Here is a 25,353-nt window from a genome sequence, read left to right as displayed (position 1 = left end):
GGTGCTAAACTATTTTTCCTCTTCCCTGCAGATACCATCATCCGAGCAGTATTGATTTTGCAGAGGGAATTTTACAGGTGAAAGCCACGTGGTACATCCCAGCATTCACAACCTCTCCAGTTCCATCTGCATCCCTATTGTGGCTCCCAAAGACGTCCCTGTGGATCTGCACTTGAAAGCGTTCGTGGGTTACAGAAGCAGGTGACCCTTTGCAAGTCACAGTTCATTTCAATACAGCACTTAAAGGAGGGCAAGATATGTACATTTTCCATATACCCAGTGGATTCTGGGGGGCCTGAGAAACCGTTTCATGGTTCTATCTACCCAGAGTTTCCCATGACCTTTTATTTCCTCAATTTGAAACCTGTAAAAAGAAAAAGAAGAAACTGATATGTAAGTTTAAGATGGTTCTTGGCCGGGTGCGGTGGCTCATGACTGTAATCCCAGCACTTTGGGAGGCTGAGACGTGTGGATCACAAGGTCAGGAGATCAAGACCATCCTGACTAACATGGTGATACCCCATCTCTACTAAAAATACAAAAAAAAAAAAAGTAGCCAGGCGTGGTGGTGCACACCTGTAGTCCCAGCTACTTGGGAGGCTGAGGCAGGAGAATGGTGTGAACCGGGGAGGTGGAGCTTGCAGTGAGCCGAGTTCGTGCCACTGCACTCCAACCTGGACAACAGAGCGAGACTCCATCTCTTTTTTTTCTTTTTTTGAGACTATTTTTTTTTGAGACCGAGTCTCACTCTGTCACCCAGGCTGGAGTGCAGTGGGGTGATCTCGATTCACAGCAACCTCCACCTCCTGGGTTCAAGCCATTTTCCTGCCTCAGCCTCCCGAGCACTGGGACCACAGGCGCCCGCCACCATGCCCTGCTAATTTTTGTGTTTTTAGTAGAGACAGGGTTTCCACCATGTTGGCCAGGCTGGTCTTGAACTCCTGACCTCAGGTGATCCGCCTGCCTTGGCTTCCGAAAGTGCTGGAATTACAGGCATAAGCCACCACGCCTGGCTAAGATCGTTGTTTTCTGTTTTTAGTCAGGTGATCTCATAATCACAAAATGTTTAATTGATGATTTGTCAATTTGTAGTATTGGCCACTAAAACTACAAGACTTAGGATGCAACTTTATATTACAGTCATACATAATCTCAGCTAGTGAAGAAAACCTGCTATATTTGTGTAAGATAAGAGACTTTTTACATCCCCTTTATGGTGTTTTAAACCCTTAATGCATGCAGGTATATATGTAGACTCATGCTGTCTTTAAATCCCAAACCTTATATATTACTGTAGTACTTTAAGCCTCAAGTGTTTTGAGGGTTCCTTCTTAAGTGAAACCCTTAAATATCATTTGATGACCCAGAAGTGACTTTTATTTTCTGGGCCTTGCATTTTGAAGCAACATTCTGTACAAAACAATTATCTTGTGTTTCATTGATTGACCATAGCACCCAGTTTCATGTATTTGAATCGACAAGACAGCTCCCTCGATTCTCCATGTATGCGCTGACCAGCCTGGACCCTGCCAGTGAGCCAATCAGTTATGTTAACTTTACCATTGCAGAACGGGCACAGAGGGTGAGCATCTCGCTTTTCTCTTTCAATGCTTTTACACAGTAGAACCCTTTAGATGTTATTTATAGAAGGGAAAATTACATGAATGTGTTATATTGGTGGCAGTAAATAGGATATGAAAGAATTCTCTAACTTGGGGGTGGCTTATAACCTGTAATAAAAATATTGCTAACATATCTTCTCTCACTTTGAAAAAGCACCTGAGCAATCCTGTTACTGGTGAATTCTTACCAGTGTTTAATTCCTCTCTTTCCGTTGTGGTCTTAGTGTGGTTGTCCTGTAGTATTTCAAGAGGAACCTGCAGCAAGATGCAAAGATAGTGGGACTTGGAGCTAAGAACGTTTTTGGCTTTAAGTGCTACGTTAACTCATTAAATTCTTAGTGATCTTGGGGAATTCCCCTCACCAGTGTGAGCCTCAGTTTTCTTATCTGTAGGTGAGGATAATCTTACCCACCTTTTTGAGGGGGGGGCCCAAGGATTACATGATTGGTGTAATAGTACCACCTTGTACATTTGAAAGGACTGATACCGGTGGACTTTAACCTTGGCTGGGCTTTGGAATTCCTGGTGGTACTTTTTAATCATGTGGATTCTCAGGCCTCTGCCTGGCCTGTGGAACCACAAACTCTATAGGTGGCCCCTTCCAGAAGGTCTCATGGGTGGTTCTCCACATGATGGAACCAGTGTTGCAAGCCACTGCATGGTGTTACTGCTATTAACATTAAAACTTATATTTTCCTTTTTGTGTGGATATATCTGTGGTATGTGCCCATGTATACTTCATTTTACACTTCTTAAAGAATAGAAGGGAATGGTTTTAAGCACACTACATTGTCCAGGTTATACCTACAGAAGAGCTGTTGTGTAACAGAATCAGCATCATACCTGAATCATTTGTACATTGCATATTAGACTATGCCTAAGTAGAAGACGCTGTGAAATCATGTCTTCTGTGGGGCCAGGCATAATTATGAATGTTACTTTAGAGCATGGGTGAGGTGAGAAAAGGGAGTGTGACTAGTGTTTTAGTATTTTCTTGGTGTAAGATGAAGTATAATTCTTTTTTTTTTTATCCTCAACAAAGCAGTAAAACTAGAAAGGAGGACTCTTCCCTTAAGAATGGCTGTACCTTCATATTTAGAGGCGTATTAAAAAAAAAAGAATGTCTGTACCTTAAAAGTGGAGGCTCATTTCATTGTGTTCATTTTTAAGGTTGTTGTATGGCTCAGTCAGAACTTTCTGTTACCAGAAGACACTCACATTCAGAATGCTCCATTTCAAGTGTGTTTCACATCTTTACGGAATGGTGGCCACCTGTATATAAAAATAAAACTTAATGGAGAGGTAATGATTAATATAATGGGGCATAGATTTCTTTTTTAAATTTATTTATTCAAACACTTAGACCATGGAATGAGAGGGGCATAGATTTCTCATGTGGTGTTTACCATTCAGTCCAAAGTGAGGTGGGGGACATCAATGTCAAGGTCATAAAACCACATGTTTTGTTTTATTTTTTTCACATAGTTTAACTTAGTCTGTTAGTGTTACCATCTTAGACACTGGGGTATAATCTGGAATAGATGTTTTCTACTTCCTTCCCTTCATCTCTTCCTTGTCTAATTTGGAAAGAATTGGGAATACAGAGGTCAACAAAAACATTTTCATTGTTTGGATGATTTTGTCATTTCATTTCTAATGCTAGAGGATTTACCTTTTAGCTAGCTGCTGGAAATAATGCAGTTTGTAATTTCTTTGAGAGATAAACTTACCTTTTTCAACACTGCCTATAAATATTATAGTAGTATAATATTTATAATATTATATATCATGTATATTATAGTAGTATAATATAATGAATATGGGGAAATTCAGGTACTATTTTAGCTAAGTTTGTCTAATGTCTGAGGATGCTAAACTTGTCTGTTTTTTCCCTGGGTAGATCACTATAAATACTGATGATATTGATTTGGCTGGTGATATCATTCAGTCAATGGCATCATTTTTTGCTATTGAAGACCTTCAGGTAGAAGCGGATTTTCCTGTCTATTTTGAGGAATTACGAAAGGTGCTAGTGAAGGTGAGGGCATGCGGTAGATGCATTTGTGAGAATGTGGTAGTCTAATATCTGAGGAGATTAATGATACTACAGATGTACTTGTAGTGATGTTTTCAAGAATTTTTGCAATTCTTGAAGTAAAAATTGAACTAGTATTGGAGAGTTTACTACTTAAGGATTTCTTTTATAAAGGGAAGTGTTTAGCTCTTGAGCACCATGCTTGCTTTCTTTGGTTTAAAGTGATGCATTTAAATATTAACATTTTCCTTTGTTAGCTCTTCATCTTATTTGTAGTATGTGCTTTGGTCTTCAGTTTAGGTCTTTCCAAAAACCCAAATTCAAGATAAAAGAGCAAAATAAAGAGGATTGTGATTGGCCCCAAGTATACAATATTCCCACTGCAAATCCCTGAAATATTAATATGTGTGTTATGGGGGCTCCTGGAACTAAAGCATGGGCAGGATTCACATGGAGTGTCCTGTTGAAATTGGAGGCAGCACAGATGAGTTAACTTGTTGAGAAAGAGATGAAATAACGGGAAGTAGCTTAATTGGTATAAGTGAATAGAGGAAAGAAGGGGTTTCTGTATCTGGTAAATAGTGTCTTTTCATTTGTCTGGGTTTAAGAAGTTTGTGAGGCCTTTTTCATTCATGAGTGTTCATGGTCTCCAGGTGGATGAATATCATTCAGTGCATCAGAAGCTCAGTGCTGACATGGCTGATCATTCTAATCTGATCCGAAGTTTGCTGGTCAGAGCTGAGGATGCTCGTCTGATGAGGGACATGTGAGTATTTGTCATGGTTAGTACAGGTGCAAGGTTAAAAATGTGAGCAGTATGGAATAGCAACTCTCAGATGTTACTAGTAGAAGTATAAATTGTTACAGTGACTTTGGAAAATAACTTGCCATTATCAGTAAAGTTGAAAATGCATGTCCTCTATGACCTAGCAATTCTATTCCTGGTTTATAGCTTAGAGAAAGTTACAGCTTAGTTATATGTATGCTTATAAACCAGGATATTTGTATAAGAATATTTGTAAAGCCATTGTTTATAAAAATCTCAAAGTGGAAACAATCCAAATTAGCATGAACAGTGTAGCAACAGTGGCTGAATTGTGATATATTCATACAGTGGAATACTACACAGCAGTGAGAGCATATGAATCTCCATGACACATAAGAGCAAGGAAAAATCTGATAAGCATAGTACACACTGAAAGAAGACAGACTTAAAAGACTATAAAATGTATCCGTGTGTATAGTTAGAGAAAAGAGTAAACTATAGTTTGGGAAACATGCAATAAATAAAAATATAAATAAATTCAGGGAAGAGATTATCATATAAGATAGTATTTTCTCCCAGAGAAGGAGAGACTATGTTCAGAAAAAACACATTGGGAAACTTCCTGTCTGATGTCTTGTTTGACTTCGTTAAGTATTCTGTGAATTTTTCTGAATATGTAACATTTTACAATAAAAAAGTTAAGTATGTGCAGGTCTTCCTTGGTGCTTGCTAGGATGCCAAATTTACCTTGCCAATAAAATGTACTGAAAAAAATTCAGTAAAATAGCTAACAAATCATAGATGAAATTTATATGTATATATTAGGGGCAAGAGTTCACCCAGAGTGCTGCTTGTGTTTTTTCTGAGAGGCCTGAATTTTTGGCAAATAATTATAATGGTTTTGCTCAGAGGTAAATGGTTTTTAAGATAATTGTATTATTGAAAATTTCAAACACATACAAAAGTACTTGAATATAATGATTTCATATATACCACCCATCCAGCTTCAACAGTTATCAGCTAAAGACTGATCTTTTTTCATCTCTACACTCACCTTCTTTCCCTCCCAGGCACTAGATAATTTTGAGGCAAATTTTGGACATTGTGTAATTCTAGCCACAACTATTTCAGACAAAGGGCCTTTCAATATTATATATATACACACACACATATATATATGTATATATACACGTATGTATAAAAACCACAATGCCATATCACACTTAGAAAAATGTACAATAATTGTTTAATATTACAAATATCTCATCTGTTTAGATGTTCCCAGTTGTCTTATAAATGTGGACATGTGTGTTTTTTTTTGTTTTTTTTTTTGTTTTTTGTTTTTTTGAGACGGAGTCTCGCTCTGTCGCCCAGGCTGGAGTGCAGTGGCCGGATCTCAGCTCACTGCAAGCTCTGCCTCCCGGGTTGACATCATTCTCCTGCCTCAGCCTCCCGAGTAGCTGGGACTACAGGCGCCCGCCACCTCGCCCGGCTAGTTTTTTGTATTTTTTTTAGTAGAGACGGGGTTTCACCGTGTTAGCCAGGATGGTCTCGATCTCCTGACCTCGTGATCCGCCCGTCTCGGCCTCCCAAAGTGCTGGGATTACAGGCTTGAGCCACTGCGCCTGGCGGACATGTGTGTTTTAAGTTGGCTTGTTCAAATCAAGATCTAGATCAAAGACCATACATTGGATTTGGTTGGAAATCTTTTAATCCACACTTTTGCTTGCCCACTCAGTCTCTTCTCTCCCTTTCCTGTGGGGTCCCATTTTGGATTTTGCTGGTTGTATCCTTGTGGTAATGTTAAGTATTATTCTTCTGTCCCCTGTGTAGAAGGGATAGTGGTGGATCTGGAGGCTTGATTAGATTCAATTTCAAATTTTGGCAAGAATATTTCCTGAGTAGTGTTGTTTACTTCCATGAGGAAGCATGCAATTTCTGATTGTTTCTTTTTATGATATTATCAGCCATTGATGATCATTGCCTAGATTCATTATTTCTTTTGGGGTTTGCAAAATAGTGATATTCTAATTCTGTTATTTTCTTCATATGTTAGTTGAACTACTTCTATGAAAAATAATGTTCCCTCATGAATTAATGAATTACTTGGTTCCCTGAGGTACAGTTTGTACAGGAAAGACAGGTTCTTTATCAGCTTTATTTAATGGCTTTAAAATAATGCGTTGGTCTCCAGCATGCACTAAGTGACCAGTGAGATTTTTAAGTCCTTATATACCCATGTATTTGAACATATTTAATGTGTTTCAATTTATATCAGTTATTACTATTTTTTTGTGGCTAGATTTCCCAGTCTGTGGGTCTATGGAAGTCTCTTTAGGTTGGATACAGTTGCCTTTGGACATGGTCCCATTAATTTGGTTGGTTCTTTGTTTTCTTGTATGATGAAATGTTTTAGGCTTATCTGGTACATGCCCAGTCTAAATATGGAACCAGCCATTTCTCTCCAGTCCTGGTTCTTTTACATGAGAAATGGTATTTAGAGATCATGGTCTGACCACTAAAGGTGTTCATTGCTACTGGGTTGATTTTGTTTTAGGCCTTTTCAGTGAATAGAGCTAGGAAATTTTTTTTTTTCCATGAGAAAATATGAGTTCATACTATTTACCATTCAAATTTATGAATGTAGGCTCTTAACTTTGATTTTATTATTGCATCTCTTCTCTCTCACATTGAAAATCATGGCTTCAGGCTGGGCACAGTAGTTTACGCTTGTAATCCCAGCACTTTGCAAGGCCAAGGTGAGGGGATCACTTGAGCCCAGGGATTCAAGACCAGCTTGGGCAACATAGCAAGACCCAGTCTCTGAGAAAAAAAAAAAATAATTAGCTGGGCATGGTGGTGCATGCCTATGCCTGTAGTCCTAGTTACTCAGGAGGTAGAGGTAAGAAGATCTCTGGAACCTAGGAGTTTGAGGCTGCAGTGAGCTATTATCATGACACTGCACTCCTGCCTGGGATGACAGAGCAAGATCTCTTTTAAAAAAGTGGGGGAATATCATGGCTTCAATCAGTATCAACATAACTATTTATTTGCTTCATTTTACAGCACAGACACAACATTTAAGAATATTAGCCAAGTTGTTATCAACAATATGATTGCTGAGTGTTAGTTTTTTGTGCCTTTAGGGCATATCCCAGCAGGGAGTTTCAGTCAAATTACTGTATCTTAAAATCATTTGAGATTTTTTCTCTTTTGGTTATGCCACAGATTTGATACAGAGTTAGGTTCCTTGTTTTATTTTGCTCTCAGTTTTGGAGGATTGGCATTTTTACCTTTTAGGTTTAATTTTATTACATATTTACTAAAACCTTTTTGTGATTCTAAAGTTAGATCTATAAGACAGGCATGCACAGAAAAGTCTAACTTTCCATTCCTGTGACCTTCTTTCTGTTCTCTCCCTTTTACTATAAATAACCAGTTGAATATTTAAGTATATACACACAGATCTATACACACACACCTCTTCATATCTTAGATTAAGTCATAGTATGTATACATCTTTTTCTCCACCTTGCTTTTTTTTTTTTTTTCAGACAAGAGTCTTGCTCTGTCACCTAGGCTGGAATGTGGTGATGCAGTCACAGCTCACTGCAGCCTTGACCGCCTGGGCTCAAGGGATTGTCCCACCTCAGCCTAGTGAGTAGCTGGGACTATAGGCATGAGCCACCAGCCCGGCTAATTTTTTATTTTTTTGTAGAGACAGGGTCTCACTGTGTTGCCTGGGCTGGTCTTGAACTCATGGGATCTACTGATCCTCCCACCTTAGCCTCCCAAAGTGCTGGGATTACAGATGTGAGCCACTGCGTCCGGCCTCCACCTTGCTTTTTTTTTTTTTTTTTTTTTCCCACCTTGCTTTTACATTTAAAATATATCTTGGAGATTTTTCCACCATGGTATAGAGAAATACATCTCATTTGTCTTTACAGCTACTCCATTTTCTGACTGTTTTTCAGCCAGTTTCCTCTATTTGGATTTGTTCTTTTGCTACTGTAGATAATGCTTTAATGAATAGTTTTGTTATGTAAATCTTTTTTTATTTTTGCCAGGATACCTTTGAGAAAAAGGCTTATTAACAAATGGGATTACTGCAGTAAATGATACATGCATACAGAATTTTGCAAGATCTTGTCAAATTCTCCGTAGGTGTTACATCATTTTGTATTCCCATACAATGTATGAGAATTGCCTATTTCTCTTCAGCCTCGCCAGGGGAGTGTGTTGGCATACTCCAGTGGATGAGAAATGGTCTCTTAGTTTTAATTTTTATTTTTTGAATTTTATTTTATTGTGGTAAGACCACAGCATGAGATCTACCTTCTTAACACATTTTTAAGTGTATAATACATTATCGTTGACTATAGGTGCAGTGTTGTACAGCACATCTTTAGAGCTGATTCTTCTTGCTTAATTGAAACTATTGCTAAGCAAATTCCCATTTCTTCTTCCCCTTTTTCAGCTATCGTTCTACTCTTTGATTTTATGAATTTGACTATTTTAGATACTCTATGCAAATATATAATATTTGTCCTTCTGTGACTGGCTTATTTCACTTAGCGTAACGTCTTCAGAGTTCATCCATGTTGTCACATATTGCAGAATTTCCCTCTCTTTTAAGACTGAATAGTGTTCCATTGTTTATATGTACTAAATTTTCTTTATCCATTCACCTGTTGATGAACATTTATGTTTTTTGCACATCTTGGTTATTGTAAATAGTGTGGTGATGAACGTGGGAGTGCTAATAGGTCTTCAGGGTCTTGACTTCAGTTTGTTTGGATAAATACCCAGAAGTGAGATTGCTGGATCATATGGTAGTTCTATTTTTAATTTTTTGAGGAACTTCTAAATTGTTTTCTGTAGTGGCTGCACCATTTTGAATTCTAATCAGCAGTGTACAAGGGTTCCAATTTATCTACATCCTTGGTAACACTTGTTGTCTTTTTTTTGGATAATTGTCATCCTGACAGAGGTGAAATGATACTTCATTGAGGTTTTGATTTGCATTTCCCTGATGACTAGTGGTATTGAGCATCTTTTTATATACCTGTTGGTCATTTGTTTTTCTTGTTTGGATAAATTTCTATTCAAGTCCCTAGCTCATTTTTTAATTGGATTACTAGTGGTTTATTTATTTATTTTCTTTCGCTGTTGAGTTGTAGGAGCTATTTATGTTCAGCACTGGGCATTTTTCATTGTTTTAATTAAGGGCCATTTGCATTTCTTTTTTGTGTGAACTATTTGTCTGTTTACATATCAGGTACTGTCTTAGTCCATTTTGTGCCTCTGTAACAGAATACTTGAGAATGGGTAATTTATAAAGAAAAGAAGTTGATTTAGCTTATGGGTCTGTAGGCTGGGAATTACAAGAAACATGGCACTGGCATCCACTTGACTTCTGTTGAGGGCCATGCGTGAGGTCAAAACATGGCAGAAAAGGTCAAAGGAGAAGGGGACATGTGTGAAGAGGCAAAGCCTGAGGGTGCCCTCGCTTTATAACAACCTGCTCTTTTGAGAACGACTTCATTCCTGCATGAGTGAGAACTCACTCCTGAGAGGTGGCATTAATCTATTCATGAGAGATCTGCCCCCATGACCCAAACACCCCCTACTAGGCCCACCTCCCAACACTGCTGCGCTGGCATTTAAACTTCAACATGAGTTTTGGCGGGGATGAACCACATCCAAACCATAGTGGGTATATTAATCTCTTATGTGTGGTGTGAGTTGCAAATATGTTTTCCTGAGTTTGTCATTTGGGTTTTCCAAACTTTGCTTAGATTTTTAAAAAAAATTTTGCTTTAATATTGGTTTTGCCTTGTAAGAGCTTTTAAAATTTTGTATGTAGTCAAATTGATCACTCATTTTCTTAATACTTTATTTATTTTTTTTGAGATGGAGTCTTACTCTGTTGCCCAGCCTGGAGTGCAGTGGCGTGATCTCGGCTCACTGCCACCTCTGCCTCCCAGGTTCAAGTAATTCTCCTGCCTCAGCCTCCCAAGTAGCGCTACCACACCTGGCTAATTTTTGCATTTTTAGTAGAGACGGGGTTTCACCACGTTGGCCAGGCCAGACTGGTCTCAAACTCTTCACCTCAGGTGATCTGCCTGCCTTGGCCTCCCAAAGTGCCGGGATTATGGGTATGAGCCACCGTGCCCAGCCACATTTTCTTAATACTTTTACATTTTAAGTTACTGTTAGAAAAGTTTCCTTTAACACCAGGGAATAGAGTAGTAATTCACCTGTTTTCCTTTAGTACTTGTACATTTTCCTTTTTTACATTAAGTCTCTGTTCCAGTTGGAGTTTATCCTCGTGTTCATATAAACAGTAAACTCAGTTTTATCATTTTCCATATGACTATCACATTATTATTATATTATTATTATTGTGTGTGTGTGTGTGTGTGTGTGTGTGGATAGGGTCTCACTATGTCACCCAGGCTGGAGTGCAGAGAGATCACAGCCCACAGTAGCCTCAATCTCCTGGGCTCAAGTTATCTTCCCACCTCAGCCCCTGGAATAGCTGGGACTACAGGCATGTGCCACCATAGCCAGCTAATTTTTGTGTAGAGCCAGGGTCTTGCTATGTTGCCCAGACTGGTCTTGATCTCCTGGGCTCAAGCAATCTGCCTTCCTTGTCCTGTCAAAGTGCTGGGATTACAGGTGTGAGCCACTGTGCCTGGCCACATTGCATTATTTTAATACTACTTTTTTTTTTCTTTGAGATGGAGTTTTGCTCTTTTTGCCCAAGCTGGAGTGCAGTGGCGCTATCTCAGCTCACTGCAACCTCTACCTTCCTGGTTCAAGCGATTCTCCTGCCTCAGCCTCCCAAGTAGCTGGGATTACAGGCATGCGCCACTATGCCCAGCTAATTTTTTTTTTGTATTTTTAGTAGAGATGGAGTTTCACCATGTTGGCCAGGCTGGTCTCAAACTCCTGACCTCAGGTGATCCGCCTACCTCAGCCTCCCAGAGTGCTGGGATTACAGGCGTGAGCCATGGTGCCCGGCCTGATACTACTTTTAAAGTTCATCATGCTCACGATGATTTCAGATACTGCCCTTATCATATATCATATTTCTGTTCACAGTTGAATCTATTTCTGGATTTTCTGCACTATTCCATTGGTCTGACTTGTCACTTCATTTGACAATATCATTCTTTTTTTTAAAAAAAAATTATTTTGAGACGGAATCTCACTCTGTTGCCCAGGCTGGAGTGCAGTGGTGTGATCACAGCTCACTGCAGCCCTCGGCCTCCCAAGTACAAGGGATCCTCCTACCTCAGCCTCCTGAGTAACTGGGACTATAGGCACACACCACCACATCCTGCTAATTTTTTTTTGTTTTTGGGAGAGACAGGGTCTCACTATATTGTCTAGGCTGGTCTCGAACTCCTGGGCTTAAGCCATCATCCTGCCTCAGCCATTCTTTTTTATTTAAAAAATTTTTGGCTGGGTACAGTAGCTTATGTCTGTAATCCCAGTGCTTTGGGAGGTTGAGGCATGAGGATGCTGGCCAGGAGCTCAAGACCAGCCTGGGCAACATAGCAAGACCGCATCTCTAAAAAAGAAAATAGAAATTTCATTGTGATATGTGATACTGTAAAATATATATTTGATCTTCACCCTGTTTCCTGACATAATAACTCCTAAAATCCTTAGAATCTCTGAAGTGATGTCTTTTTGTATGCTATTGATTGGCTTATGGCTGGCAGCTCCTAGGTAGCTTCAGGATAGGGGTTAGTCACCAGAACGACCAAGCCAGGATTAGAGGATTGGGACTTTCTGCCCACCCCTCTCCCAACCACTAGGGAGCGGAGAGGTGCTGAGAGTTAAGTTGATCACCTATGGCCAGTGGTTTAGTCAGTCATGCCTAAATAATGAAGATTCCATCAAAACCCAAAGGGACAGCATTCAGAGATTTTCTAGACGTCCGAACACACGGAGGTTCCTGAAGGTTAATGCACTTAGGGAGGGCGTGGGAGCTCCAAGCGTCTTCCCTAATACTTCATTCTGTGCATATCTTCATCTGTATCCTTTGTAATATCCTTTATAATAAACTGGTAAATGCCATTAAGTTTCCCTGAGTTCTGTGAACTGCTCTGGCAAACTAATCAAACCCAGAGAGGGGGTCCTGGGAACCCTAACTTGAAGCAGATGAGTCAGAAATTCTGTCAGCCTGAACTTGTGCTGTGTGTCTGAAGTCGGGGCAGTCTTGTGGGACTGAGCCCTCAGTCTGTGAGATCAGACACTGTCTCCAGATGAATAGTGTCAGAAGGGAATTGGAGGACACCCAGCTGGTGTCTGCTACAGAATTGATTGTTTCCTGGTGTGGGGGAAAAACCTCCACACAGTTGAGGACAGCAGTCTTCTGTGTTGATTGCTGTGGTGTGGGAGCAGAGGGGGAACAGTTTGTTTTCTTTTTCCCACTCATGGTAAAATACACATAATGTGAAATTTACCATCTTAACTACTGTACACTACTTTTCGTGTACAGTTCAGTGGCATTAAATACATTCATAATGTGTACAACCATCATCACCAGCAGCATCTCCATAATTCTTTATCTCTTAAACCTGAAACTCTGTACCCATTAAACAGTAACCATTCTCCCTTCCCTTTAGCTCTGGCAACTACCATTGATGGTGCCATTCTTTCGTGTATGGATGTTTTGTATGTTTCAATACCTGGTGTGGGTAGGTGCCCCGTCCCCACTGTTGCTTTTCTTTTTCATGGTTTTTCCTAGCTGCTTGTGCTTGTTTGTTCTTCCAATGAATTTCATCAGCAATTTTTGTAGCTCCGTAACAAAAATAGGCATTTTAATTAAGATGACATTAAATGTATTAACTTAGGGAGAACTGACGCCGCTGCAGTGACGTTTGGTCTTGCTAAGTAAGAACATGCTATGTCTTTATATTTGCTCAAGCCATGTTTTGTGTCTTTCTGGAGTGCTTTAATAGTTTCCTCTTGTAGATACTGGATGTTACCAGTGTTAAGTTTATGCTTAGATATTTTCTTTATTTTTAGACAATCACGAAATATTTTATAATTGTAAATATTGTTTACATTATATCTTATTCTATAATTATGGTTTTGTGTTTGTACATATGAACACTGATTTTTATCTGATTTTATAATGTGCCCTTTACTAATTATCTTATAGTTTTTCCAGATGTATTCTTGTATCATCTGTAAATTGAGATAGATATTTGCTTTTTTTGGCCAACTATCTGTAGGGTCCCTAGTTTCTCTGTCTCTCTATCTCTCTCTTATGTCAAAAAGGCTTTAGGCATTTGACTGCAAAATGTCAATATTTGTTTTTATTTTTAAAATCAAATTAATTGATATATAACTCATACATGCAGAAAATTTACACTTTTTAGGTTTACAGTTTAATCAATTTTGAGAAACTTATGTAATCATGTTGCTGCTACCACAATCGAGATATAGGATATTTCTATCACTGGCTGGGTGGCTCACGTTTGTAATCCCAGCTACTTTGGGAGGCCAAGGCAGGTTGATCACTTGAAGCCAGGAGTTTGAGACCAGGCTGGCCAACATGGTAAACCCCATCTCTACTAAAAATACAAAATATTAGCCAGGTGTGGTGGTGGGTACCTGTAATCCTACCTATTCAGGAGGCTGAGGCAGGAGAATCGCTTGAACCTGGGAGGCAGAGGTTGCAGTGATCTGAGATTGTGCCATTGCACTCCAGCCTGGGCAACAAGAGCAAAACTCCGTCTCAAAAAAAAAAAAATTTCTGTCATTCTTGTGACTGTTTGTATCAATACCTCTCCTAACCTCCAGTTCCTGGAAACCACTCATCTTATTTCTTTTCCTATAGTTTTTTTTTTTTTTTGAGACAAAGTTTTGCTCTTGTTGCCCAGGCTGGAGTGCAATGGCATGATCTTGGCTCACTGCAACCTCCGCCTCCCAGGTTGAAGCGATTCTCCTGCCTCAGCCTCTCGAAGAGCTGGGATTACAGGCATGCGCCACCACGCCCAGCTAATTTTGTATTTTTCGTAGAGGCGGGGTTTCTCCATGTTGGTCAGGCTGGTCTCGAACTCCCGACCTCAGGTGATCCACTCGCCTCGGCCTCCCAAAGTGCTGGGATTACAGGTGTGAGCCACTGCGCCCGGCCTCTTTTCCTATAGTTTTACCCTTTTCAAAATACCATATAAATGGAATCATACGATATCTATATCTATATATCCTTTTGAGTCTGGCTTCATTCACTTACATAATGTCTTAGCAATTCATCCCTGTTGCTGCATGTATCTGTAGTTTGTTCCTTTTTATTGCTGAATAGTATTCTATTGTATGGATATATGGTATTTATCCATTCACCAATTGAGGATAACTGGGTTGTTTCCAGACTTTGGTGAGTAGAATAAAGCTGCTATAAATACTTGCATACAAGTTTTTTGTAGACATATGTTTTCATTTCTCTTGGGTAAAATACCTTACAATGAGATTGCTGGGTCATACAGTGTGTGTTTAACGTTATAAGAAACTGCCAAATCACCTTTCAAAGTAGTTGCAGCTTTTTGTATTTCTGTCCACAATGCATGAGAATTCCACTTATCCCACTTCTTTGCTAGCATTTGGTATCTTCAGCTATATTTTTCTTTAGTCATTTTCATTGTTGTGTAGTATAGATCTCATTTCTGTTTTAATTTTATGACTTTGTTTCTAAAACTTTGATAAAATACAAGGCTGAGTTGTCAGCCAGGCCAAATTAGTTGAATGAATATTCATCTGAAACTTTGAAGGTGGGCTGTCACCTTGCTCACCTGTCCGTACTCCCAGCACAGTGGGCTTGAGAATTCTTAACCACCTAAATCAAAACCAACCATTGACCAGTAACCAAGGAAGGCCACTTGTCTTTTGTTTATTTGGAAAGAAAAGAACATTTTTGTTACTCCATTTTAATGAAAATATAGCTTAAAAATGGTGTCTTTTCTTTGTATGTCTAAGAAGTTTGCAAGTGTTTCTTAAGCTTGCCGTATCAACATGAAATGATGTCAGATTTCTACTGATTTGCACAGGAAAACAATGAAGAGTCGTTATATGGAACTCTATGACCTTAATAGAGACTTGCTAAATGGATATAAAATTCGCTGTAACAATCACACAGAGCTGTTGGGAAACCTCAAAGCAGTAAATCAAGCAATTCAAAGAGCAGGTCGTCTACGGGGTAAGTCTCTTTTCTTAACACTGCACTTTCATCTGTAATGTTTTTGGTGGAACTCATTGAAGATGGTGGTAACATCCAATAATTCATATTGGGGCTGAAAGTAGCATACCTTTCACACTCCAGAGCTGGCACCAGTCACTTGTGTTTCAGTCAGTCAGCCTGGTGTTTGGCTTTTGTCTCCGGACTTCAGAGGGAAAGAAAACCTTCAGCTCTTTTTCTTAGATCTTCCTGCATCCTCTAAACAAAAACCTACTATATATAACCCAAAGGAAATATAAAAGCATATATAAAACCATCAAGGCCCAATTAGCAAAAAAGAGACTGAAAATTAATGCTGTGTCTAACTTAAAAATTTAGAAAAAGAATAATAGGGCAAACCCAAGGAAGCAGAAATATAGCCAGAGATTTATACCTGAATTCTGCTGTTTTGGGTCGATGTTTTGACCTCTTTAGAAATAATCTTTGCTAGGTGACTATGAGCTTTGATCCTTTTCTGTAAAACCGACTGTTGGTTTCTAGGTTTGAGACAGTCTTTAAGTCAGTTTTTTCAATAAATTCCCTCACCAAGTTATCTTTTTTAGGGAATGGTAAGATAAATTAGTTATATTTCACATACAACTATTTTCCCTCCTGGTTTTATGTTGTTTTAAAACTGGCCTCTAATTTTATAATTTCACATCTAACAATCTTTTGGTTCCTGATGTTTCTTCTCACGCAGTTGGAAAACCAAAGAATCAGGTGATCACTGCTTGTCGGGATGCAATTCGAAGCAATAACATCAACACACTGTTCAGAATCATGCGAGTAGGGACAGCTTCTTCATAGGAGAGGAAAATACAGCTCATGAAGTTCTTGGCAAAGATTTTCTGTTAAAAACCTATGCTGGTTTGCTTTGGATCATACCCTGGTGAACCCCAGGTGCTAAGAATGATAATAACCTTGGTGAGTTGTACAAATTAAAGACAGAGAACTACTTGTGAAGACAGATTCACTTTCTATTTTAAAATCAGTAGTACTGTTGCTGAATAATACTAGGTTTATATGGAATAGGATGAATGCTCTTGAAGTATTAGGGCTTCAGAGTCCAATTTTTGCTTATTTATGGTATATAAATACATATTTTTTCTTGAAATTGTAACTGAATTTGTACTTTTCAAATCGATTATCTACTTTTTAATTAAAAGGTAAACATGTTAAACTTTGTGTTGATTAATTATAAAATCACCACCAAATCAGAATTGCCCATTTGTATTTTGTAGAGAAAAACAAAAATGTGCACTGGGTGCAGGGCTCATGCCTGTAATCCAGCACTTTGGGAGGCCAGGGCGGGCAGATTATAAGGTCAGGAGAAGAGACCATTCTGGCTAACACGGTGAAACCCCGTCTCCACTAAAAATACAAAGAATTAGCCGGGTGTGGTGGCACTAACCTGTAGTCCAAGCTGCCTGGGAGTCTGAGGCAGGAGAATTGCTTGAACCCGGGTGGCGGAGGTTGCAGTGAGCCGAGATCGTACCACTGCACTCCAGTCTGGGTGACAGAGCAACACTCCTGTCTCAAAAGAAAAAAAAAAAAAGGATATTTGGGCTGAGCGCAGTGGCTCACACCTGTAATCCTAGCACTTTGGGAGCCCAAGGCGGGTGGATCCCCTGAGGTCAGGAGTTTGAGACCAGCCTGGCCAACATGATGAAACGTGGTCTCTACTCAAAATACAAAAAATTAGCCAGGTTTGATGGTGGACACCTATAATCCCAGATATGCGGGAGGCTGAGGTAGGAGAATTGCTTGAACCTGGCAGGCAGAGGTTGCAGTAAGCAAGATTGCACCACTCACTGCACTCCAGCCTGGGTGACAAGAGCGAAACTGTCTCAAAAAAAAAAAAAAAAAAAAAAGTGGATATTTGGATTTGTGTGCTTGTTAATCACTGAAAGGTGGGTGCAAACAACAAATTTACATTAAGGAAGAGTCAATTTAGAGTGATCACTTCGTTGGGGTAATGTTCGCTGCTGTAACAAATAGACCTCAAAATCATGATGACTCATTTTTCATTTGTTCTGTAAGGGTATCTCCATAGTTATGCAGGGACCCAGGTTCCTTTAATCATGTGGCTCTGTCATCCCCTAGGACAAACTTTTCTACCTGAGTTCCCTAAAGGAATAAGCCTAAGGAAAAAGGTTTGGGTGACTAGTTTCACATTCAGTACATACAGTGGAGGGAGGTCTTAGGACAGTGGGGCTTTATTATCTCACTTGGAACCCTATTTGACAAGGGCTGTCATAGGGCCTTGTGGTTATTTACAGCCATGTGCCAGATAATGAAGTTTAGGTCACCATAAGATTATAATACTGTATTTTTACTGTACCTTTGTGTTTAGCTATGTGTAATTGTAATTACACAAATACTTAGCATTATGTTACAGTTGCCTACAGTATTCAGTATAGTACCATGCTGTACAGATTTGTAGCCTAGGAACAACAGGCTATACCATATAGCCTAGGTGTGGAGTAGGCTATACCATCTAGGTGTGTTTAAGTGCACACTGTACAGTGTTCGCATGATACTGTTTAAGTGCACACTGTACAGTGTTCGCAAAATAGCCTAACGATGCATTTCTCAGACTGTATCCCTGTTGTTAAGTGGAACATGACCGTATAGCCAAGCTGGTAGAAGAGAGTAAGAGGAAAACGTGGCTTCTTTTAAAAGTGTGGTCTGAAAGTAGCACACTATCATTTCCACTCAGAATTCCATTGAATCACATGACCACATCTGCAGGGGAGGCCGGGAGATGGAATCTAGCTGTGCCTGTGAGAACGCTGGTATTTGTGCCAACAGCTAGCAGTCTCTTCTCTAGGAAAAATTTTGCCCTAACGTAGATTTCAGGACTGGTTTAATGAGTGAAACTTCACTTAGTTTTAATATCTTAATAGCATTCATAAGCAGTTTAGGGGAAGTGGCCCATTTCCCTGAGGTTAGTAAACATTAATTTTACTGATTTTGATGTGGCCACTTTAGGATCGCCCCTCCTATATCTGAAATGTAAGCCTTACGGAGTCCTAATTATGAGAATATGCTAATACTTCTGTTTTCCATTTTCAACCTATAAACTCAAGAGATAATCCACATATACTGTATTATTTTCAATCTCCAAAATAGTAAAGTATCATCGTAAATCTGCCTCACATGGAGGTTGCAGTAAGCCAAGATCGTGCCACTGCACTCTAGCCTGGGTGACAGAGAGAGACTCCGTCTCCAAAAAATAAATAAATAAATAAATAAATAAATAAATCTGCCTCACAGAGGAGGAAACTGAGGCATAGATAACCTCCTTTTCAGGTCACAGAGTTAGTGACCCGTGTGACCTGTCTAGTGACTCAAGACGAAACCTGAGTCCTACTGTTGAGTCTTTGTTTTAACCATAGTCTAATTTATACCATTTGAGATTAAAATCTCTAGTTGGTGCTAGTTTTAAATTATATAATGCCATTCATTTTTAGGGAGTCTAATAACATAATCTCATCAAAGGTCACTCTGTTGTTCTTTAGCCAAAAAACTTCCTTCTTAGACCTAAAAATACTCATGGCCAGGCTAGAAGGCATTGACCTGCAGCAAGACATCTTAAGTTGTTCTGATTTATAGGTTATTTTCACAGTAATTTGATCCTGTTGATGGCAGTGTCTGTTTCACAGATGAGGCTCTGAGCTCCAAGACAGAGTGTCCTGTACAGGGTCCCACAGCTGGGTAAGCCCTGGTGTGAAGGAGGTGTTGGAACCAAGTAGTCACAACCTCTTCTACTCCAAACTTCCCAAGCAAGTGAAGACTGGCTGAAGTGAAAACATTCATAAAACATACAACCATACAACTACCCTTTTTTTCCCCACTTAGAACTCATCCTGTTCAGCTTAGGAATGAGGAAAAACTGGACAAGGAGAAATGAGTTTATCAGTAACTTCTCTATTTTGTTGCCATATGTTTCTATCCTGATAGAATCTGAATACTTCTAGAAGCTACGGTGAAGCTGTATTTCACTGCTGAATTACATTGAAGCTTTAAGTGAGCACTGAGCTGTCATTTAAAACTGACTTTGAGGATTTTGATATCTGAGAGAAAGCTTTCAGTACCATAATTCAGGTTCTGAGGATTTTTAAGAGTATAATTTGTATTATTTCCCACCATGACTGCCTATCCAGTACCTCAAGGCCCCACTCAAATGCTCTCTCCTTAGGTGACCTTTCCTCTCCCATGTCTACTCCTTAACCCTTATTAAATTCTTTACCTAAATCTTAATCCCCTGTTAAGCAAGAATGGTGTCTGCATCTTAACCAGCATCACCCTCGCCCCAGTGCTGAGCCAATGCCTTGAGCATAGAATAGCATCTGCCGCTCTGCTTGGGATTGTCTGTCCTCAATACGCCTGTCAGCAGCTTTAGAAATCAAAGAACTAGGAACTTTAAAACTATTATGCAACCCTACAAGTGTTTTACAGGAATGATTTTCAACATTGTTATTAATGTTTCAAATTTTATAATTAGCAGTTACAGATCTGCCAATGCACAGTCCTGTCATTATAGAACTAAATTACCTCCAATTTCATTTGGAAACTCAAGTACAGTAAGACACCCATTACAGCCTGGTGTTTCGCATTTTGCCTCTTTTCCATCTGGCCCCTTCCCACACTCTATGCTCTAGCTCTGGAGTCATCTTGTAATCTGTACAGTACAGAATCTGCTTTTCCTAAAAGTGATGTCACATGGACAGTTCCCAAGTTGTTTTTAAATTGTCTGTGGACTGATTTTACATCAGAGAGAGAATCATCAGGACACCCAGTTCCATGCAGGCTGGAGAGCTCTCCTCTGGCATCATTTCACTAGATCTCCTTGACCCAGGACCTTTTCAACAGGGTTTGCACTTCCTCATTGTTTAGTCATGGTGTTGACGAGATAATGCACCCCAAAACTTCTTTTTTTTTTTTTTCTGAGATGGAGTCTCGCTCTGTCACCCAGGCTGGAGTGCTGTGGCCGGATCTCAGCTCACTGCAAGCTCCGCCTCCCGGGTTCACGCCATTCTCCTGCCTCAGCCTCCTGAGTAGCTGGGACTACAGGCGCCGCCACCTCGCCCGGCTAGTTTTTTGTAGTTTTAGTAGAGACGGGGTTTCACCGTGTTAGCCAGGATGGTCTCGATCTCTTGACCTCGTGATCCGCCCGTCTCGGCCTCCCAAAGTGCTGGGATTACAGGCTTGAGCCACCGTGCCCGGCCCCAAAACTTCTTATTCAATAAATAACTGCCAGAACTTTGGGAGGCTGAGGCGCGTGGGTCACTTGAGGTCAGGGGTTTGAGACCAGCCTGGTCGACATAGTGAAATCCTATCTCTACTAAAAATACAAAAATTAGCCAGTGTGGTGTTAGGCACCTGTAATCTGAGAATTGCTTGAACCTGGGAGGCAGAGGTTGCAGTGAGTTCAGATCACACCACTGCACTCCAGCCTGGGTGACAGAGGGAGACTCCATCTCAAAATAATAATAATCACAATAATAAAGAAAAAAAATACTAGTCTAGGAGAGGTAACCCAAGCTTTGATTTTTTTGTTTTTTTTGGGTGGGGGGTGTTCTGTGGGGAAGAAACCCACACTTTGGTGGAATTTTGAGAGGCAATCTTTATTTTTTATTTTTTTATTTTTTTTCTGAGACGGAGTCTTGCTCTGCCGCCCAGGCTGGAGTGCAGTGGCCGGTTCTCAGCTCACTGCAAGCTCCGCCTCCCGGGTTTACGCCATTCTCCTGCCTCAGCCTCCCGAGTAGCTGGGACTACAGGCGCCCACCACCTCTCCCGGCTAGTTTTTTTGTATTTTTTAGTAGAGACGGGGTTTCACCGTATTAGCCAGGATGGTCTCGATCTCCTGACCTCGTGATCCACCCGTCTCGGCCTCCCAAAGTGCTGGGATTACAGGCTTGAGCCACCGCGCCCGGCCGAGAGGCAATCTTTAAATAGTAAACAAGCCTAGTTCAAAACTAACAGATTATTTCTCTTGGAACCTTCATTTTCCACATCCTTAAAATTAAGGACTAATGTTATTTGTAGGGTACTTCCTTAGACGTTTTATTTTTCTTCTTATTCAGAGATGCAAATATGTTCACAAGTTTTGTGAAAATGTTCCTCATTTCCAGTATGGTTAACATAAAAAGAAGAAGTAGTGAAGTAGTCTCTATAGGGCTGTTCTCTTCCTGTCCAGTGCTGGAGCTTGAAGCCCCTAGGGCAGGTAGTCAGAAAAGATGTGGAGTTGGGGAGAACAAACTGCAACCCATAGGCATGGGCTAGAGCACATGAGGATGCTACAATCTGTTCATTTTTGTTGCTTCTGACCTTGATGGTGTGGGCATTCTGCTGAAACAGACCGTTTGCAGAGGAACTGAAGGAAGATCCATCCAGGGGAAGGTGGAGTGGTTGCAGGCCCAGGCACAGGTGTGGTTCACACCAGCAAGGTGTGCCAGCTACTCAAGGGCTGCTGCTGCATTGGACCCTGCAGATCTGGCATAGGAATTTGTGGCTCATCCTAACCTGAGACATAGGGAAGACAGTTGGGAAATGTAGTTTGGTCTAGCCAAGTTGAAAAATGACAAAGCTACCAGTGGCTGTCATAGGATGGTGGAATTTCAGGTGATCTTTAGATCATTACATGTTATTACCTTACAATGAGCATGTATTATTTATGTAGTCTGAAAAAACAGAAAGCTATTTTTTTTGAGACGGATTCTCGTTCTGTTGCCCAGGCTGGAGGGCAGTGATGCGATCTCGGCTCACTGCAACCTCTGCCTACTTGGTTCAAGCGATTCTCCTGCCTCAGGCTCGCAAGTACCTAGGATTACAGGCATGCACCAGCATGCCCAGCTAATTTTTGTATTTTTAGTAGAGATAGGGTTTCACCATGTTGGCCAGGCTGGTCTCCCAACTCCGGACTTCAGGTAATCTGCCAGCCTTGGGGCCCCCCAAAGTGCTGGGATTACAGGTGTGAGCCACTGTGCCGGGCCCATAGAGCTGTTTTCTTTGGGGATAAAAATGGGAGTTAGAAGAAATGGAGACTCACTATTAAGAATAAAGAGAGAAACCATATATTTTGTAGGTGAATATCATAGCTTTTATCTGAAAGAGGTATAAACAAAGATGCCCATGTTCTAATTCTTCTTTTGCTACCTAACAGTTGTTGACATTGGCCCCAGGCCCTAAAAAGTAATCAAGATGCAAAATGAAGTACTATAAGGAAAACAAGCTTCACTGTCACTGTGTGTCTTCAGTGCAGAAACACAATCTGTAAGTTACACCATCCTTCACAGTCTAAGAGGTGCTGCTGTAGATGATGTAACTGACAGCAACATCAGAGTTGGGCTCTTAGGGATTCTCTCCCCTCAGACACCCGAGTCCCTTTTTGTAGTGTATAAAAGATTGTGTGTTGACAGATTATAAACACTGAGATAAAGGAGACACTAACAAGCACATTTTTAACATTTGTGAGGTATTCTAAGATTTAGATTTGGCTTTCCAGAATTGGAAAATTGGCCTTGGATGGTACCTACAGCCATGAGCCTCAAACTATTTTCCAAGGTTGGCATACATGACAGTGTCACCTACCTAAGCACTTTTCCCTGGCTCTTCCTGGAGTTATGCCACTGACACCCTTTCCCCTCAACTCATGAAAACACAACAGAAGGCAAGTGAGATGACCTTCAGTCAGCTGGAACATAGAAAAGGCAAGCTGTGACATAAACCATTAGTAACAAAGTATTTGCAATCCCACTAGAGTGCTGCTGCACTGTGGTTAAAAAATTGTGGTCTCCAGCCTGGCCAACACGGTGAAACCCAGTCTCTATTAAAAATTTTAAAAAATTAGCTGGGTGTGGAGGCGGGCGCCTGTAATCCCAGCTACTCAGGAGGCTGAGGCAGAATTGCTTGAACCCAGGAGGCAGAGGTTACAGTGAGCCGAGATCATGCCACTGTACTCCAGCCTGGGCCACAGAGTGAGACTCCGTCTCAAACATGCACACACAAAATTGTGGTCTCCAAAATAGTATGGTGTAAAATGGTTTGTTACCATATGCATAAGGGAAGACAATGTTAGAACTAGTTCTAGATATTTATTTTATCTCATCATTTAAAATTAGTGTTTTATAACAGTACTAATATTAGTACTAATAGAACTAATATTACTACATGCATAACTAATATTACTACATGCGTAAAATATATAAATACATATAAATATTTATATAAATGTAAAATTATATNCAAACATGCACACACAAAATTGTGGTCTCCAAAATAGTATGGTGTAAAATGGTTTGTTACCATATGCATAAGGGAAGACAATGTTAGAACTAGTTCTAGATATTTATTTTTATCTCATCATTTAAAAATTAGTGTTTTATAACAGTACTAATATTAGTACTAATAGAACTAATATTACTACATGCATAACTAATATTACTACATGCGTAAAATATATAAATACATATAAATATTTATATAAATGTAAAAATTATATATATATAAATAAATATCCATATCAAGGGCATACCTGCTAAAACATTTCTTAACTGGCTGGGGTGCAGAATTAAACCTTTTTGAAACTAAACCTAAAAGACAAAGCGAAACTCATTTTCATTTAAATGCAAACTTCAGGAAAGAATGAATATTCAAAGTTTTAGGAGATGAAAGAGAAGAGTGGTTAAGAAGTTTAAAGGCCCAGTGCTTTTTCTATTAATTAGTAAAACCCACACTAAATGCTACTGCAAAAGCTAAAAATAAATGTAAAAAAGAGAAAGGAAGAAGGAGACTGTTGGGATGGAATGAGAACAGCATCTTTCATCCACCCATGCATACCCACACATAGGTAATTATGATATAAGTCCCTGGAACAGCTCAAGAAAAAAAATTAACAAGATGCACAGCCTCTTGGCATTCTGATGTGGCTTTTTAGCATTCCATCTCTTAAAATAAAAAGCAGGCCGGGCGCAGTGGCTCACGCCTGTAATCCCAGCACTTTGGGAGGCCGAGGCGGGCGGATCACGAGGTCAGGAGATGGAGACCATCCTGGCGAACACGGTGAAACCCCGTCTCTACTAAAATACAAAACATTAGCCGGGCATGGTGGCGGGCGCCTGTAGTCCCAGCTTCTAGGGAGGCTGAGGCAGGAGAATGGCGTGAACCTGGGAGGCGGCGGAGCTTGCAGTGAGCGGAGATCGCGCCACTGCACTCCAGCCTGGGCGACAGAGTGAAACCGTCTCAAAAAAAAAAAAAAAAAAAAAAGCAATTAGTTATATAGTTGACCCTACAGTATTTAGGAAAACAGAAGCAACATGTGAGGCTAGAATCATTTAATTATACAAAGGCCACAACTCCAGGATGGAAAGGCAGTGGGCACTTGGAAGTGACTACACATGGCAATAAGCAGCCTATCTTCTTTACCAACCAGAAGTTTCTTGGGGCATGTGATGGTAGGCCAGACCCTTTCCAAAGGAGTAATACTACACATTATCTAAGCCTACACTGTCCTGTGAGAGTCATGGTGGAACAAGGCCACAGGCAATGGGAGGAAATGTGATGACTCACTGGGTCAGAATTCTAAGGCCCAGCATGATCAGGATGTAAGGCTCTGTAATTTTCTAAACCAGCATGATTGAGAAGAACAAAATCTGCAATCATTTTTTTTTTCCCTTCTTTTTTTGAGACTCAG

The 25,353-nt window shown here is 40.1% G+C and overlaps 1 protein-coding gene across 1 annotated transcript in view; it reads left to right on the top strand.

Moving 5' to 3' along the window:
- BBS2 (Bardet-Biedl syndrome 2) overlaps positions 1-16,836 on the top strand; it is a 37,597-nt gene extending 20,761 nt beyond the window's left edge. Inside the window, 8 exon segments of the mRNA XM_017878776.1 lie at positions 32-53; positions 55-201; positions 1,453-1,582; positions 2,793-2,924; positions 3,523-3,660; positions 4,311-4,423; positions 15,490-15,638; positions 16,357-16,836. Of these exon segments, the coding sequence (XP_017734265.1) occupies positions 32-53; positions 55-201; positions 1,453-1,582; positions 2,793-2,924; positions 3,523-3,660; positions 4,311-4,423; positions 15,490-15,638; positions 16,357-16,463 (938 nt within the window). The 3' untranslated portion in view covers positions 16,464-16,836.
- Positions 16,837-25,353: the final 8,517 nt, after the last annotated feature.

The sequence above is a fragment of the Rhinopithecus bieti genome, unplaced genomic scaffold (genome assembly GCF_001698545.2).
Source record: "Rhinopithecus bieti isolate Rb0 unplaced genomic scaffold, ASM169854v2 scaffold_11161, whole genome shotgun sequence".
Lineage (NCBI taxonomy): Eukaryota > Metazoa > Chordata > Mammalia > Primates > Cercopithecidae > Rhinopithecus > Rhinopithecus bieti.
The sequence above is the reverse complement of the archived record's forward strand: the minus strand, read 5'-3'. Positions and strand labels throughout refer to the sequence as shown.